Source organism: Pygocentrus nattereri, chromosome 10, assembly GCF_015220715.1.
Source record: "Pygocentrus nattereri isolate fPygNat1 chromosome 10, fPygNat1.pri, whole genome shotgun sequence".
Lineage (NCBI taxonomy): Eukaryota > Metazoa > Chordata > Actinopteri > Characiformes > Serrasalmidae > Pygocentrus > Pygocentrus nattereri.
In genome coordinates this window covers 33,300,265-33,314,441 of record NC_051220.1, presented here as the reverse complement: position 1 = coordinate 33,314,441, position 14,177 = coordinate 33,300,265, and the positions used below count along the sequence as shown (strand labels likewise).

Below are 14,177 nucleotides of genomic sequence, written 5' to 3'. Positions count from 1 at the left end.
TCTTATATACAAAGTTATTTAACTCACTTTGTGGGATGAAACAAAAATAAGGTCAATATACTGCACATAAGCTGCTTCATATATTGAAGGGGCTGATCATACTATGCTGACAGGATGAAAACCTTCATCTTATCGTTACATTTTCGTACAGCTAGAAAATTTGTAGACACTACTATGTGTTGATTTAGAACCCGTTCACATCTGGGCAGTTTATGTGACTAGTATCTGCAGGGAAGCCTGATAACATTTTACCTCATGCATTTACTCTTCGCAGTCAGTCGGATTGCTATATAGTAGATAATATGCAAATTAGCTCATATGCAACATCCAATTCCCAGTGGTTTCTATTCTATTCTAAAGATGGCTACCGCTTGAAAATGACACTTTAGTATGCGCATTGTTAATTCCTAGCAGCAGCATGTAATGGGAGGAATTAGCATCCTAATTAGTTATCGTGGTTATAAGCCACATGCATTGAAGTGTAAAAAACTGCAGCACGATGGTGAAAAACAATATGGTGAAGTAAAACTGGTGCTTTACTTATATTAACTAGCTTGATGTGCAGGACGCTGCTGAATCAAACTCATCAGTACAGTCATGCACAAAAGTTTGAAAGCCCTTAGCCAAATTACATGTTTTGTTGATTTTTCAAAGTGAACACATCCATCAGCAAACAGACTTAAGTATGGCAGTTTTCTGCAAATTTGAGAATCAGTACCAGAATCAGAATCAAGCTTTATTGGCCAGGTATGCTAACACATACAAAGTGGTTTCAGTTACAGGAGCTCACAGTGCACAGTATCTGACAAACATTTCACAGTATTAAATAAAATAATAATAAAAATAAATAAAAACATAAGAATAAAATCCAAAAAAATGTTCATCCTACCACAACCTCAGCATGCACACACAACAAATGCACACACACACACACACACACACACACACACAGTCATACAAAGTCCACAGGTTTTATATATTTGCTGAGTTTAAAAGAATCTTTGATTTTTCAAAATTTCTCCATAATTCAATCATTGAGATACAATCAGTCATTCAGAGTGGTCTGATGTAAAATTGTTTACTGTAGAGAAACACCAATGTCTACAACATTAGTATAGGCATTTTATTTACTATCCAAAACCACCAGCAGACCTACACAGTTTTTACATTTATGGCATTTGGCTGACGCTCTTATCCAGAGTGACTTACAATTTGATCATTTTACATAGGTAGGCCAAGGCGGTGTTAGGAGTCTTGCCCAAGGACTCTTATTGGTATAGTGTAGGGTGTTTGCCCAGGTGAGGATTGAACCCCAGTCTACAGTGTAGAAGGCAGAGGTCTTCAGAGTTTTTATGTACAATGTTGATAATGGGGAATAATAGTGGTAATCCTGAAAAAAAAATCTTTAGGGATTATTTTGCCCTGGATGTACTGCTCTACCATGAATTTATTATTTTTTTGGATTTAGTATGCTTAGTATGTTTAGTATATTTAGTATTTCAGGCAGAAACATTATCTAGAAACTATCTGAAAACAATGTCTTAGACATCAGGCATAGTATTCATAACCATTTCGTGTAATAAAAGGCATTAAACTCTCTCAGACATCTGGTTCCTTTCACCACCGCTGTGAACGGTTCTGGCTCAGTAAGTTTCTCACAAATGTAGCATTTCACACCAAACCACTCGGAATAACTTTGTTTACATATGTACCATTTAATTGTACACATTTTGAAAAATCAGTGAAATTTAAAATTTTAATTTTATGTTGTATTTTTACAAAATGCTATATGTGTAGACATGTGTGTCTCTGTTAGCTCATTAATTTATCATTTTTTTACTTAGAAAATCAGCTAATCATGTCATCTGACCAAGGGACTCCAAACTTTTACATTTGACTGTGTATATCTGAACTGAAGTAGCAGCGATGCTAGTGTTAGTGGGGGCAGTCTGAGGGGCGGAACCTTCCTCATATGCAGAACAACAGGGGAAGCACTATCACAGGCCTGGGAGAGGTTTTGTTTGTTGAATGTGATTTAAAGAGACATCTGGCTAAAATGCACCTCATGAAGTAGTTTGAGCAGTCGGATTTCTGAAGTCTGTCGGAAGTCTGTTTTAAATGCGTCTCGGGTGCACCTGCATTTTTATGTGGATAATCTCTTTTTCTGGATATAATCCTGAATCTCAAAATGCATGAAACAACCAGGCATAAACGGGGCCTTGGTGTTTTGATCTCTTCACCACAAACAGCTCTTCAGTTCTTGAGCCGTTAACATCATGCACTGCTCTCATGTCTGTCTCTCAGTGGACACACAGGCCAGGCCCTCACTTACTGGACCATTACTGACTCCATTCGCAACTTCAGCTGGGTCTTGCCCTTGACTTTCCTTTAAAGTGCAGAGTGCTGGGTCTAAAAGCTGGTAATGTGCTGGATGCAGCACTTTGTGTTATAGCCATGTTTGCATGTGTTTCTGGATTAGGGAGCATCACATAATATTGTGAAGTATGAAAGGATCCAATATGACGCTGTGTAATTTCCATTATATCATTATTAATCTCACAATCTAGCAGGGTTATTATCTGCCATTCAGGTTAATCCTCATTATATTCCATCTACTTGTTTCTGCAGAGGCACATTCACCTCCACAGTGTTAATCATATTAGTCATCTTCCACACACACATACGCACACACAAACAAACAGCACATCAGCAGACAGCAGCTAATGTTTTACTGTGAAACCAGAACAAACTAAGGAGAGAGAGAAAGTGAGCAAGGAAAGAGGACGCCTCTCACACTGTCTCATTTTTTCCCTCCTTTTCTCTTCCTTCCTTCCTTCCTCTTCCTCCATTTCTCTCTCTTGCTCGCTCTCTCACTCTCTCACTTTTATGATTATCACTTTTCTCTATCCATCCTTTTTCACGCCCTTCACTCATCCATTCCCACACCTTTTTATCACCACCTCTGCTCTCACACTACTTCATTTTTCTCTCCTCCTCTCTCCCTCTCCCATCTACCCACCCATCTCACTTCTGCCTCTCTTACTCTCTCTCTTTTTCTCTCCTGTCTCATCTCTTTTTTCTCTTTCTGTTCCTCACTGACTCTCCTCTATGCACGTTTTCTCTTCTCTCCCCTCCACTCTCACTCTCTCTATACTTTTTTCTACCTCTCTCTCCTCTCTGTCTGCCCTCTGTCTTCTCTGCACACTCTCTCTCTCCCTCTCCAACTCCCTATAACCCTCCTCGCTTTCTTTCTCTCCATGTTTCTGTCTCTAATCTCTGCACTTTCTCTGTCTCCATCTCTGTATATCTGTCCTCCCTGCACTTTCTCTTTTCTCCACTCCCCTCTGCTCTCTTTCTTTCTCTCATATCTGTTGTTTTCTCTTCCTTGCCCCTTCCCCTCTCTCTCTCCCCCTCGCTCTCTCACCCTACTCTCCCCTCTGCTCCCTCTCTTTTTCTCTCCTCTCCCCTCTACACACTAATTTTTCTTCTTTTTCTCCATCTCTCTATATCTCTCCTCCCTGCACTATCTCTTTCTCTCCACTCCCTTCTGCTTTCTCTCTCTCTCATCCTTCCCCCATCTTTCTTGCCCTCCTCTCCCCTCCGCTCCCTCTTTCACCTCTCCCCATCGCCTCACTATCTTTCTTTCTATTTGTCTATCTCTCCCTTCTGCACTTTTTATTTCTCTCCACTGCCCTCTGCTCTCTTTATCTCTTCTCTCTCTCTATTTTATTCCTCTTGTTCTTTCTCTCTCTCTCTCTCTCTCTCTCCCTCCCTCCCTCTCTCTTGTTCTCCTCTCCCCTCCGCTCCCTCTCTCTCCCTCTCTCGGGTAGAAGCGGGACATTGAGGTGGATGATGATGGAGTGATGATGGACGTGAGCGTGTGTAAACGTGTTGGCGGAGGCGGTCGCTCGCTTGGCTCGCTGGAGCCCATGTTGGGCCGGCGGGAGCGGGAGGTCCTGCCGAGCGCCCGCTGCTGCCCCCTCGACCCCTGGGAGCTGCCTGTCGACTACACCAAGATCAAACGCCTGGAGCACGACAGAGAGGTGCCCACGCGCACCCAGACACACACACCACACACACTTGTGGAGTCGGGGTGGGGGGGGGGGGGTGTTTGAGGGGGGGCCATACTGGGCTCAGTATAAAACAAACATTAATTAGGACTGCAGGCCTGGGGGAGTTTTACAAAGCAGGATATTAGAGCCAGATTATTTAAGACAGAAGTCAAACCAGTCAAGCAGGGAGAGAGGGATACTGCTATTCATCAGTCTTTGCCTCTGGCTTTAGTTATCCAGCATACTATACCCCCCAGCAATGTCCATCAAAAATTTGGAATTGTATGTCATATTGATAATTATTTTATTTGGAGTATTTTAAGATGCAAGATTTCAAGATTGTATGATTTACATTTTGTGAGGGAAAACAAGAAGTTATAAAATCATACATCACTGTAATGGCAATTTATAGTTATCTGCTTCAACATGTCATTTATATGAGACATTTTGGATGTTCCCATTCTCAGATTTCTCATCTTCAGTTTGTTAATTATTCTAGACACATCTAAAACATTGTATAAGTTATTTGAATCAAATGACAATGTGAGTCTATCACATTAGAATCACTTTATACATGTATCGACATCATAATTGGTTGTGTATTACTGAAACATTCATATTTTTTACATTCATTTTTTATCTCCTACTTAGAAAATAGTGGGCCAGACTGGGCACAATAAAAATAAATAGTAAGACTTTATTTGGAGTGGTCCTTTGTAGATAATAAACTCTTAACAGATTATCAGTAACACATCAACAACATATCAGTGAAGTAGCTGAAGCATCTGAATACACTGAAGTAAATACCCTGTAGATGTTCTGTTGATCCATTATTTACATAAAGTAGATGTTTTGTTAATATGTTACTTCCATTATGCAAAACATAATCTTACTCAACCAACCTTACTCAAAACCTAACCCCAAACCTAATCCTAACCCTAACCTTGACCTCAACCCAGAACCTAATCCTAATCCTCATATGTTTCTGTCATGTTACTGAGAGTCTGTTGAGTCTTTGTTTTATTTAAACGGACCACTCAAAATGTGTCACCAAAAACACATTACTTAGGGCTGCAGACCTGGTCATGTAGCAATAATAATAAACAGTCAGTTAATCATGAAAAAACATAATTAGTGTACCTCTGCGTCACAGTGATGCATTTCTATAAAACAAGAAATAATCTTCAAATAAATGTGCTACGTACGTTCCCAAGTACGTTGTGCTGTGAAATGAATGTTCTGGCAAATTACAGTTCTCCGCACAGGCTGACAAAGGTGCTCCGCAGAGCGCAGACATTTACTGAGCCCTCTTCATCACCATTAGTCACAATGAATCACAATTAATAACTAATGACACAGTATCACTCATAATCAGTTTTCATTCACAGCTGTCTTCTTGCAACTCAAACCCTGTGAAACCGAATGCATGAAACAGTAATCCAATAAAACGTACCTTTAAATGTACATTATTTAGTGACCATGTAAAAAAAACGTGATTTTGGCCAACATTTTATGTTGGATCATATTTGTTTTGAATGTGTTATTACAGTAGACTTTTATTTTGACATAAATATTCCATTGACATAAAAATTCTGTTGTATACCCTACTCCATTTTATAAGGCAGTAGCTTTTGTTGGTTTTCATATAATTTATCTTTTAGCAAAAATGAAAAATGGTTTATTTAAAAACTTGAAAGACTGAACTAAAATACTTTTCATATGTCAATGGAATTTTTATGTATTTATTTATATGGAATTATTAAATGCACCACAGCAAACCTGTAAAGGCCTTGAGTCAACTATTTGAGTTGTTCTTATATACATGAATCGTGCTTGTTCTAATAACTGTTGAGTGTTTTGTTAAGATGGATTTTTATTACCAACACAAACATTTTACATTTCTGTTTTGTTACCCCAATATTTCAGATGTTTGTAGCCACCTCCTCAGGGACCCCCAGTCAGTACATGTCTCAGTTCCTTCCCAGTCTCCAATACACATCAAGAGCAGTAGATTACCTGGCTCAAGTGTGTTAGGAGCTGAAACAGGACAAAAATGTAGACTGGATTGGGAACCTCTCCCATGTATTACAGTACATGTTGGTTTATGTTTTCAGTTTTCACTATTGTTATTTTTTTTCACATCCTCAAACAAAAAACTTAACTCTTCTTCAGTTTTTTTCTGCAGTACTACATTTCTTTTACCAGTGGTCCCCAGACCATGTTCCTGAAGATCGCCTGTGCTGCAGAGCTTAGCTCCAACTGTAATCCTCCACACCTCGTCCATATAAACATGTCTTCAGAGATCTTTGATAAGATGGATCAGGTGTGTCAAATTTGGGTTGAAGGTAAAACCTGCAGAAGGTAGATCTTCAGGGGGAGTGTTGTTTACCACTGCCTAAAACATATCTAAAAATGATAAATAATAAACAAGAGAATTGTAGAATGTGGCCTTTTTTCAAGGGTCCTTAGATACTCTAAAGTTCTTTTTTCTGCTAGAGCACTTTCTCTAAATGCACATTCTGAAACATTTCATGCACATGTCAGTCCATACGCTGCAAAGACTTAATGGCTCCTGGCAAGACGCAGACATGCTGAAACAAAAAGATGCCCCTATTCTCTCACTTACATACCTGTGCATGTATAGTCAGGCTTGTGATGGTTGCCTCCATACACCTAGACACATTATATACAGGCCCACATTATAGACATACACTCTCTTGCCTGCCTGTTACTGACATATCTGTCACCTTAAAGCCCCTCATGCAAACACACTGAATTTCTTTCCATTTTTAATCCTTTCTGGTTAACGTGTTAATGTGCTCTTAGGCAATGTAATAGTTGTCATACAGTTAATTAGACATTACAGTAGGGATGCACTGATCATGAATTTGGCACATGGCTGATTTTTATTAGCCTGATAGTTTATTAGGCCGGTATTGCTCAGCCTAAAGCTCACGCTCTACAAGCCAAATGAATACATGAAACACAAGCAGATTTCCAGTACTTTCGATTCTGCAAAATTGCAATATAAAATAAACTCATTTGAAAATTTGAAAATAGTTTCCTGCTTAAATAACATGGACAGTTGAAAGAAAGTGAGCATACTCAGTCATGCAGTGGCCAATTGCTGATTGCGTGTTTGGAGCATAAATCTGCTTCTGTTCTTGGCGAATCCTGAATGGTTGCCTCTACATTACACATACAGACCAGAAGATAGAAAGAAATAGTGCTGATTTCTTTAGCTGTGTTATTTCTATAACATTAAGATACCACTACATAACAAATTTGCAAACATTCCTCATGTTCTCAGACTTCTCAACTCTAGAATGTGTGTTGTCATGTTCTCTGTCTTGTTCATATGCATGTTGTCTCTTATTAACCTAAATATGCATAATTCATAGGGAAATATGTGTTAAAATGTTGCCATTATTCTTATATTTAATTTTTGGCTGATAATGATAGAAATACAGAGCACAGCTGCAGAATATGTATACACACACACACACACACACACACACACACACACACACACACTCATGCTTTGATTTCACCATACTGCCATCAAGTGTATACGTGTGGTACAACAATTTCTGTTCTAAAAAACAGAAAACAAATGTCCACATAATCTGGCAGTAACTTCACACATTAGCCGCAGATTAACCCTTTTTTGTTGTAGCCGTCTGTCCTTAAAGAAGAAACCCAGTTTCACAAGTTCTGCACTCTCTAAACCTTCCTTTTGCATAAACCCGCTGCAGAGACCTCCGCTGCACGTGTATTCAGTGCACCGCTGCCCAGATCTGCACGTCTCATAGTCAAAGCCCAATCGACAGATTAATTTTCACTTCCTCTCCGTCACGTTTCCCATGGATGCATTGATTGACTGGCGCAGTTCAACAGCCAATTGAGGTTTCATTATTTGCATACAAATTGGCTGTGTGGAACGGCGCTGTGCTTTCTATGTGAGAGACTGTTGATTTTGTGTGTGTGGGGGAGTGTGGTGGGTGAAGACACCTGTGAGTGTGTGTGTATGTGTGTTGGCTCTCGTTGAAGAGCAGTGGGAACATTTGATTGTTATGAACTACGATGGCTGCTGATCCACACGCTGATGGTTGTGATGGCTTGTGCTGTTAAATGCAGGGTGTAAAAGATGTTCTGTGTGTGTGTGTGTGTGTGTGTGTGTGTGTGTGTGTGTGTGTGTGTGTGTGTGTGTGTATTCAAATGAGATTTGACAAGTTTCTTTGTCATGTCTAAAGACACTTGGCAGATGGAGCCCAAGTCACAATCTTGCTGTAAGAGTTTTTGAAAAGGCAGATTCAATGGGAAACCAGATTGTCATTACTTCCTTCAAATAATAATAATAATAATAATAATAATAATAATAATAATAATGTACAATGAAAACAAAAAAGTACCCTTCCCTACGATAATCTGTACATGAAAAATAATCTGCACAAACATGAATATACTTACATAACACCACCCATTAAGCCTACAGTGGTTTAGCCTTTATGTTGAAGTGGTCAGTGTTGTTACTGCAGAGAGTAGCCGAGTTATCTGGGAGGAAGACCAGCCATCCAAAATACTCCCACATCCAGAAGGAATGGCTGAAGTCTAATTCTGAGGTCTATTTCTAGCATTTCTTACCCATCTGCTCTGCACATTTCAGTCCAGACTGTTGTTTAACTCAAACTGAGCATCTTGCCAGCAATCCATTTCAAGAATTTGGCAATGGCCCCTTAAACACATTTACAAATGCTGCCAGAGGAGTTACAGCATGCGCAAGTCCATGTTTGCCACACTGAAATAGGCATGTAGAATTTGAACTTTCTATTTGCTACTGCATTTTCTATCACTATATCAAAGATGCCTAAATTGCCTTAATTATTTAATACACTAATCTTTTCAAGGCTAGCACACTTAGCAACAAAACGTGATGGTTGTGTGACTTATATGTAACATATTAGTTTGTTTATCTTCTTATTCATGTGTTATTGTAACGACGGGGAGCAAGGTGGGGGACGCATATGCTGAGATAAGCGACTTTTATTGAGGGCAAATCCAGGGTCGTGGTCATGACAGTCCAGGTTCATAAAGCCAACATGGATCGAATTAGGTACAGACATGCTGAAATACAACCAGACAAACAAATCCAAACTATACAAACAGCAAACAACAATTCAAACAAAGACCTGCAACCAGACAGGGGAAAACACAGGGCTTAAATACATGAGGGTAAACGAGGGACAGGCGGAAACACAGGTGGAGACAATCAGGGGTGGAGTCATGAAACAAGAGGGCAGGACTAGAAAACCAAAACAAAACACATGGACAGGACTGGGAAGTAAACACAACACGAGCATATGGACAGGACTGGGAGGGGCCAATCGTGTTCAAAAAGGTAGTTTGTGAGAGTAAATAAAAAAAAAAAATGTTCTACTTTGTTCATTTATTTTGATGTTTTTACAAGAAAAGAGTGGATTAAACAGCAGAAATATACATGCTTTGTTGTTAGCCTTATAGGGTTAAATGAGGCATAATTAGATTGGTGGGAACAGTGTTAGAAGCTCACCAAATGCTTCCCTGCAAAGCTGGGTTTGAACCCTGCTTTCATAAATGGAGAGTAAGTACATACGACATATACATACTTAAGATTCTCACTCCCAGTTGTATAGACTGGATATATGAAGTCATTAATAACTATTGTCACAACAAACCTGTATCATCATAAGAAGCTTTTCAAGGAATTAAATATAAATCTTTTCATATTTCTGGGCCTATACTGAAAACAAAAATATACATATTTATTTGTATGTGTAGCCTGACTGCAAACACAAAAAATGCTGTTCAGAGAATCCTGTTTTTAGACCAAAGCACCTCACGGAACTCACTAATTCATTCACAGTCAAAGCTTTTGTACCGTCGTTGTTTCAGATTTATTTTCTACACCATTTGAACACAGCAGCTGCCCTTTACATTGTTTAAAAATTTCATGATGAATGGTCCAATAGAAATCCTCCAAAATGACTTCAAATAAAATATTTCTACAATAACTGACATTAAAGACAATTTTTCCTTCTCTGTAAAGCTGCTATTGACAATATACTTACAGATATAAATAGCTATTGGTATATTATTATTTTGATTTTGCATAATAGTCAACGTAGAAGCAGTAGTAGCATTATTAGTAGTATTTGTAGTAACAGTAGTGCTATTTATTGGATTAGCAGAAGTAGTAAAAGTAGTAAAAGTAGCAGTAGTAATAGTTGTAGTAGTTGTAGTAGTTGTTCTAGCATCAGTAGTTATATTAACAATAGTAGTAGTAGTAGTAGGTATTGCTGTTGTAGCAGCAGAATAGTAGTAGGAGTAGTGGTAGTTGAAGCAGAGGAAATAGTAGCAGCAGTGGTAGTAGTAGTAAGTTAATAGCAGTAATAATAGTAGTACTAGTAATGTGCTGCACCACTTTTCACTTGGCCTCTGTGTTAGTGTAAATGAGCAGTCACTAATGTGGATCTGGCTGCTGTAGAGCTGAGAGTGTGAACATGGTGGCAGCAGCTCAACTCACCAGTGTGTCTCTGCTCCATCACTGCTCCTCCACTGTGAAGGGACAAAGGCCAACTGGAAGGCCTCCCGAACCGAGCTGCCACAGCAGCAGCTAGTGCCACACCTCACATACACAGCCTGCAGGGAGTGAGACTTTACCCAAATCCCACCCCCCCACCCCCACATACATCTCCACATATTTCATCTGGCCTCTTTCTCCTCTTCCCTTTTCCATCCCCATTTTCAAATCTGTTCAGATATTTTCCCCATTTCAAGACATTACACTGCCATATATGCTGACAAAGTGAAATCTCAGACTTGTTAAAGCAATGTAATAACAGTTCGTTAATCTCTCTTTCTGTTTCTCTCTCTCTCTCTCTCTCTGTCCGTCTCTACAGTCAGATGATCTGGACCCTTTCCAAGACATTTTAGAGGACAGTGCGTACGCCACTGACGTCACCATCCCGAGTCCCAAACCAAAATTCGCCCCTTGCAAAGAAAGCAAAAAGGACCTGATAACGTAAGCCTGAAGGGGAGGTGATGTCGCAGCCCACCCCCGCGTCCACCCTCCTCTCCACCCACTTTTTGTCTCTGCTTTTCTTTTTCTCGTGTTGCTCCGCTTAGAGCAATCAATCCTTAGCCGCATGCTACATAATGCGTCAGCCTCCTGGCAGACTCTTTTCATTTCCAGCTGAAGTCCTCGAGGCTAGTGTTCCTCTGGCTTTCCTCTGCTTTCTCTCCTGATGCTTTATTGTAATAAAACATCATTCTCATTCTACTTGTTCATGTTGCAGCTACTCCCTAGGATGTTCTGAGGTTTAGCACGCTCACACCCAAGCAGACAGTGAAGCTAAACTGGAAACAATGAACTCTAATCGAATGGCAAAATCAAAGCAACACTTCATTTTAACCCCGTCTCTATGTGGCACTCTCGTAAGCCTTACAGATGTTTTTCAGCAATGATGTCAATGCAGTGCCTGGACATCACTGTAATTTCTCGAGCCTATAAACTCCTTCAGTCTCTTCTCAGTAGATCTAAATGTAATGCTTATGAAAGTGTTATGTGGGTTCCTTTGCCAAAAAATGAAGTGTTACCATTTTTCCCAGTCTTATGGCTGCACACAAAATTATGTTTCCTTTTTTTGTTGTTCTGGACTTTGGCGTTTGATTCTATCTACTTTTTTCTGGAGACAGATGCCCAACACCAGGGTGTGATGGAAGTGGTCACGTAACCGGTAATTACGCCTCGCATAGAAGGTGTGACTTCATTTTCTCATGGTGGATTCAGTCCTATCAATTTATTGTTTTCAGCTTACCTCGACTATACTGTCAAACAGTAGCCAGGACAGTAGCTATCCATGTTAACCCTTTGAGTACAGCATCACCACAGTATTTGAGAACAGAACACCAGAAAATGTTCGTAAAGACAGAAAGAGAAGAAGAGAATTGGTATATTAATGATCAAACAGTATGCTATTCAAAGGGTTAACAGAGTTTAGACCTGATATCCCCTGCACTTGCACCATGGCTTTTCTGCATTTACAGTTTTTGCCAGCTGATTTTGTTTTGAATGCATTTTTTTCAGTTTTTTTAATGTTTCATTGTTTTTCCCCCTTATTTCTACACTAATGTCCATTTTATGATCTTCCAGTCTTTCAGGTTGTCCTTTAGCAGATAAAAGCATTCGAAGTATGATGGCTACCAATTCTCAAGAACTCAAGTAAGGCTTGAAATCATAAAAATGTATTCAAGTAATATTTTGCTTGTCAAAATTAAAGCTGTGAATTTTATGATAAATAAAGAGATCAGATGAAATTCATTTTAAAGTTCCTGTCAGATTACAAGTGATAGAAACTTTTATCCAGCATAAACTACCGGTCAACAGTTTTCAATCACTATTCATATCAATCATTTTTGCTGTTTTATTACAACAACATCTTTGACAATGCATATTTGAATACTCTATACTAGACAACAAAATGTACATTCTACACTGTTTTCTATATTTTGGCAACAACAAGAAGTCATTAAAGTATAAATAATATACTGTAGTAATGTATTTACAGGATTTGCTTTTGGCATTAGGGATACATTCATTTTATCATAACTTAAAGCAGTCATTTAAAGATTACTAGTAGTAATGTTCTTCATTCTGAACTAATTGTCAATGTTTTTAATACCTTCCTACAAATAACATGTGATTAAATCTGCACAAAACTTACCAAACTGGTTTTATATTCTTGTAAAACATTGATTCCGGTCTTTAGAACGGTCACCCCAAACTTCTGAACTGTAGTGTAACTTTTACTCAAGTTCTATTTGCTAATGTTGCGTGTTGGGATGTGTGGAAAGTCAGGGTTCAGTAACTGAAACAGACAATTTCTGTCAGTCTCCGCAGTGAAATGAGCTTTCAGCAAGAATGTATTGATTAGGGCAAGCTCAGTGTCTGGGCTCATGTCCAGTGTTGTGAATAAGGTTATTGGACCATGCTAAGCTTTTTGCTCAGTGCAGGATTTACAAAATGCTTCTGCACATGCTTGAATAAGCAATACTTGTCATGTCAGACTTATTGAAAATGAAACTTCTAGAAAGCAACAATAAAATAATTAAAGTCCACATAACTCAGTTTTGTATATCCGTAGCCTTGTTGAATATGAGCTCTGCTTATATTAACCCAATTAACTCATTAACCCAAAAGGATGAAGATCACCTATTTGCCAAGAAAGGATAGTGTTAGCATGTCATAGTATGTGTTACAATTGAAAATGCACTGAATGCCTGTCTTCCTCCATGCTGGACAGTAACAGGGTGTATTTCTGTCCCAGGTGCCCGACTCCGGGCTGTGACGGCTCGGGACATATTACTGGCAACTACGCCTCACACAGAAGGTAAAGCAGAACATGACATATGTCTCTACATCTGTACAACTATTTCAGCACATTAACCCTTCGAAGTCGCAGTTTTTATAGAAGTTAACAAAATCATCATGTAATTTGACAAATGATTTTACATTTTGGTATTCAATTATTTACGTGGAATAATAAATTAATAATCCGTTAATTGGCTTAAAAGGTGGCCTGTAAATGTCAAGTGCTATAACAACAAGATGTTTGCCAACATTCTGACTGTTCACGAAGAGCTAAATCACCATCACAGCTAAAAGGTGTCTTGTTTAAGTCAGCATATAATTTTGAGCTACAGTCGGTAAAAAGCAACAGCTAAAAATAAGTGACATAATAATAAATATGTAGATGTTATAGCTCTTTAGGCTGTGGCATCATTTAGCCAGTTTAACATTTTAACCAAACTTCAATGATGTTTATAAGTAACATTAGCTCATTCTGACAAATCACTTACAGCCCAAACTGCACATCCTCAGGGAGTAGGTGAAGTTTGGTTTTTCAGAACACTGGCATGGAGGGAAAGCTCCTGTTTAATGACTGTTCTGCTGCTTCAAAATCACCAGCAGGTTTTCTTTTGCTGTGTTTGATTTATCCATGGCAAGCTAAGTTAGAGTTGCATATGCTGTATCTATCTTTCTCTTTAAAATATCTCATATTTTCTTTCTTTTTAATGTATAGCCAA

At 38.9% G+C, this 14,177-nt stretch overlaps 1 protein-coding gene across 12 annotated transcripts in view; it reads left to right on the top strand.

Moving 5' to 3' along the window:
• The window catches only part of myt1lb (myelin transcription factor 1-like, b), a 131,922-nt gene that overhangs the window by 108,030 nt on the left and 9,715 nt on the right, over nucleotides 1-14,177 (top strand). For 6 of the 12 annotated variants that reach the window (XM_017690797.2, XM_037542121.1, XM_037542120.1 and 3 more), the window contains 5 exons: nucleotides 3,831-4,043; nucleotides 10,991-11,112; nucleotides 11,787-11,849; nucleotides 12,244-12,312; nucleotides 13,418-13,480. In XM_017690797.2, the coding sequence (XP_017546286.1) occupies nucleotides 3,831-4,043; nucleotides 10,991-11,112; nucleotides 11,787-11,849; nucleotides 12,244-12,312; nucleotides 13,418-13,480 (530 nt within the window). The remainder of the gene's footprint in view (nucleotides 1-3,830; nucleotides 4,044-10,990; nucleotides 11,113-11,786; nucleotides 11,850-12,243; nucleotides 12,313-13,417; nucleotides 13,481-14,177) is intronic. The other 6 variants (XM_037542123.1, XM_017690802.2, XM_037542122.1 and 3 more) reach the window with 4 other exon arrangements.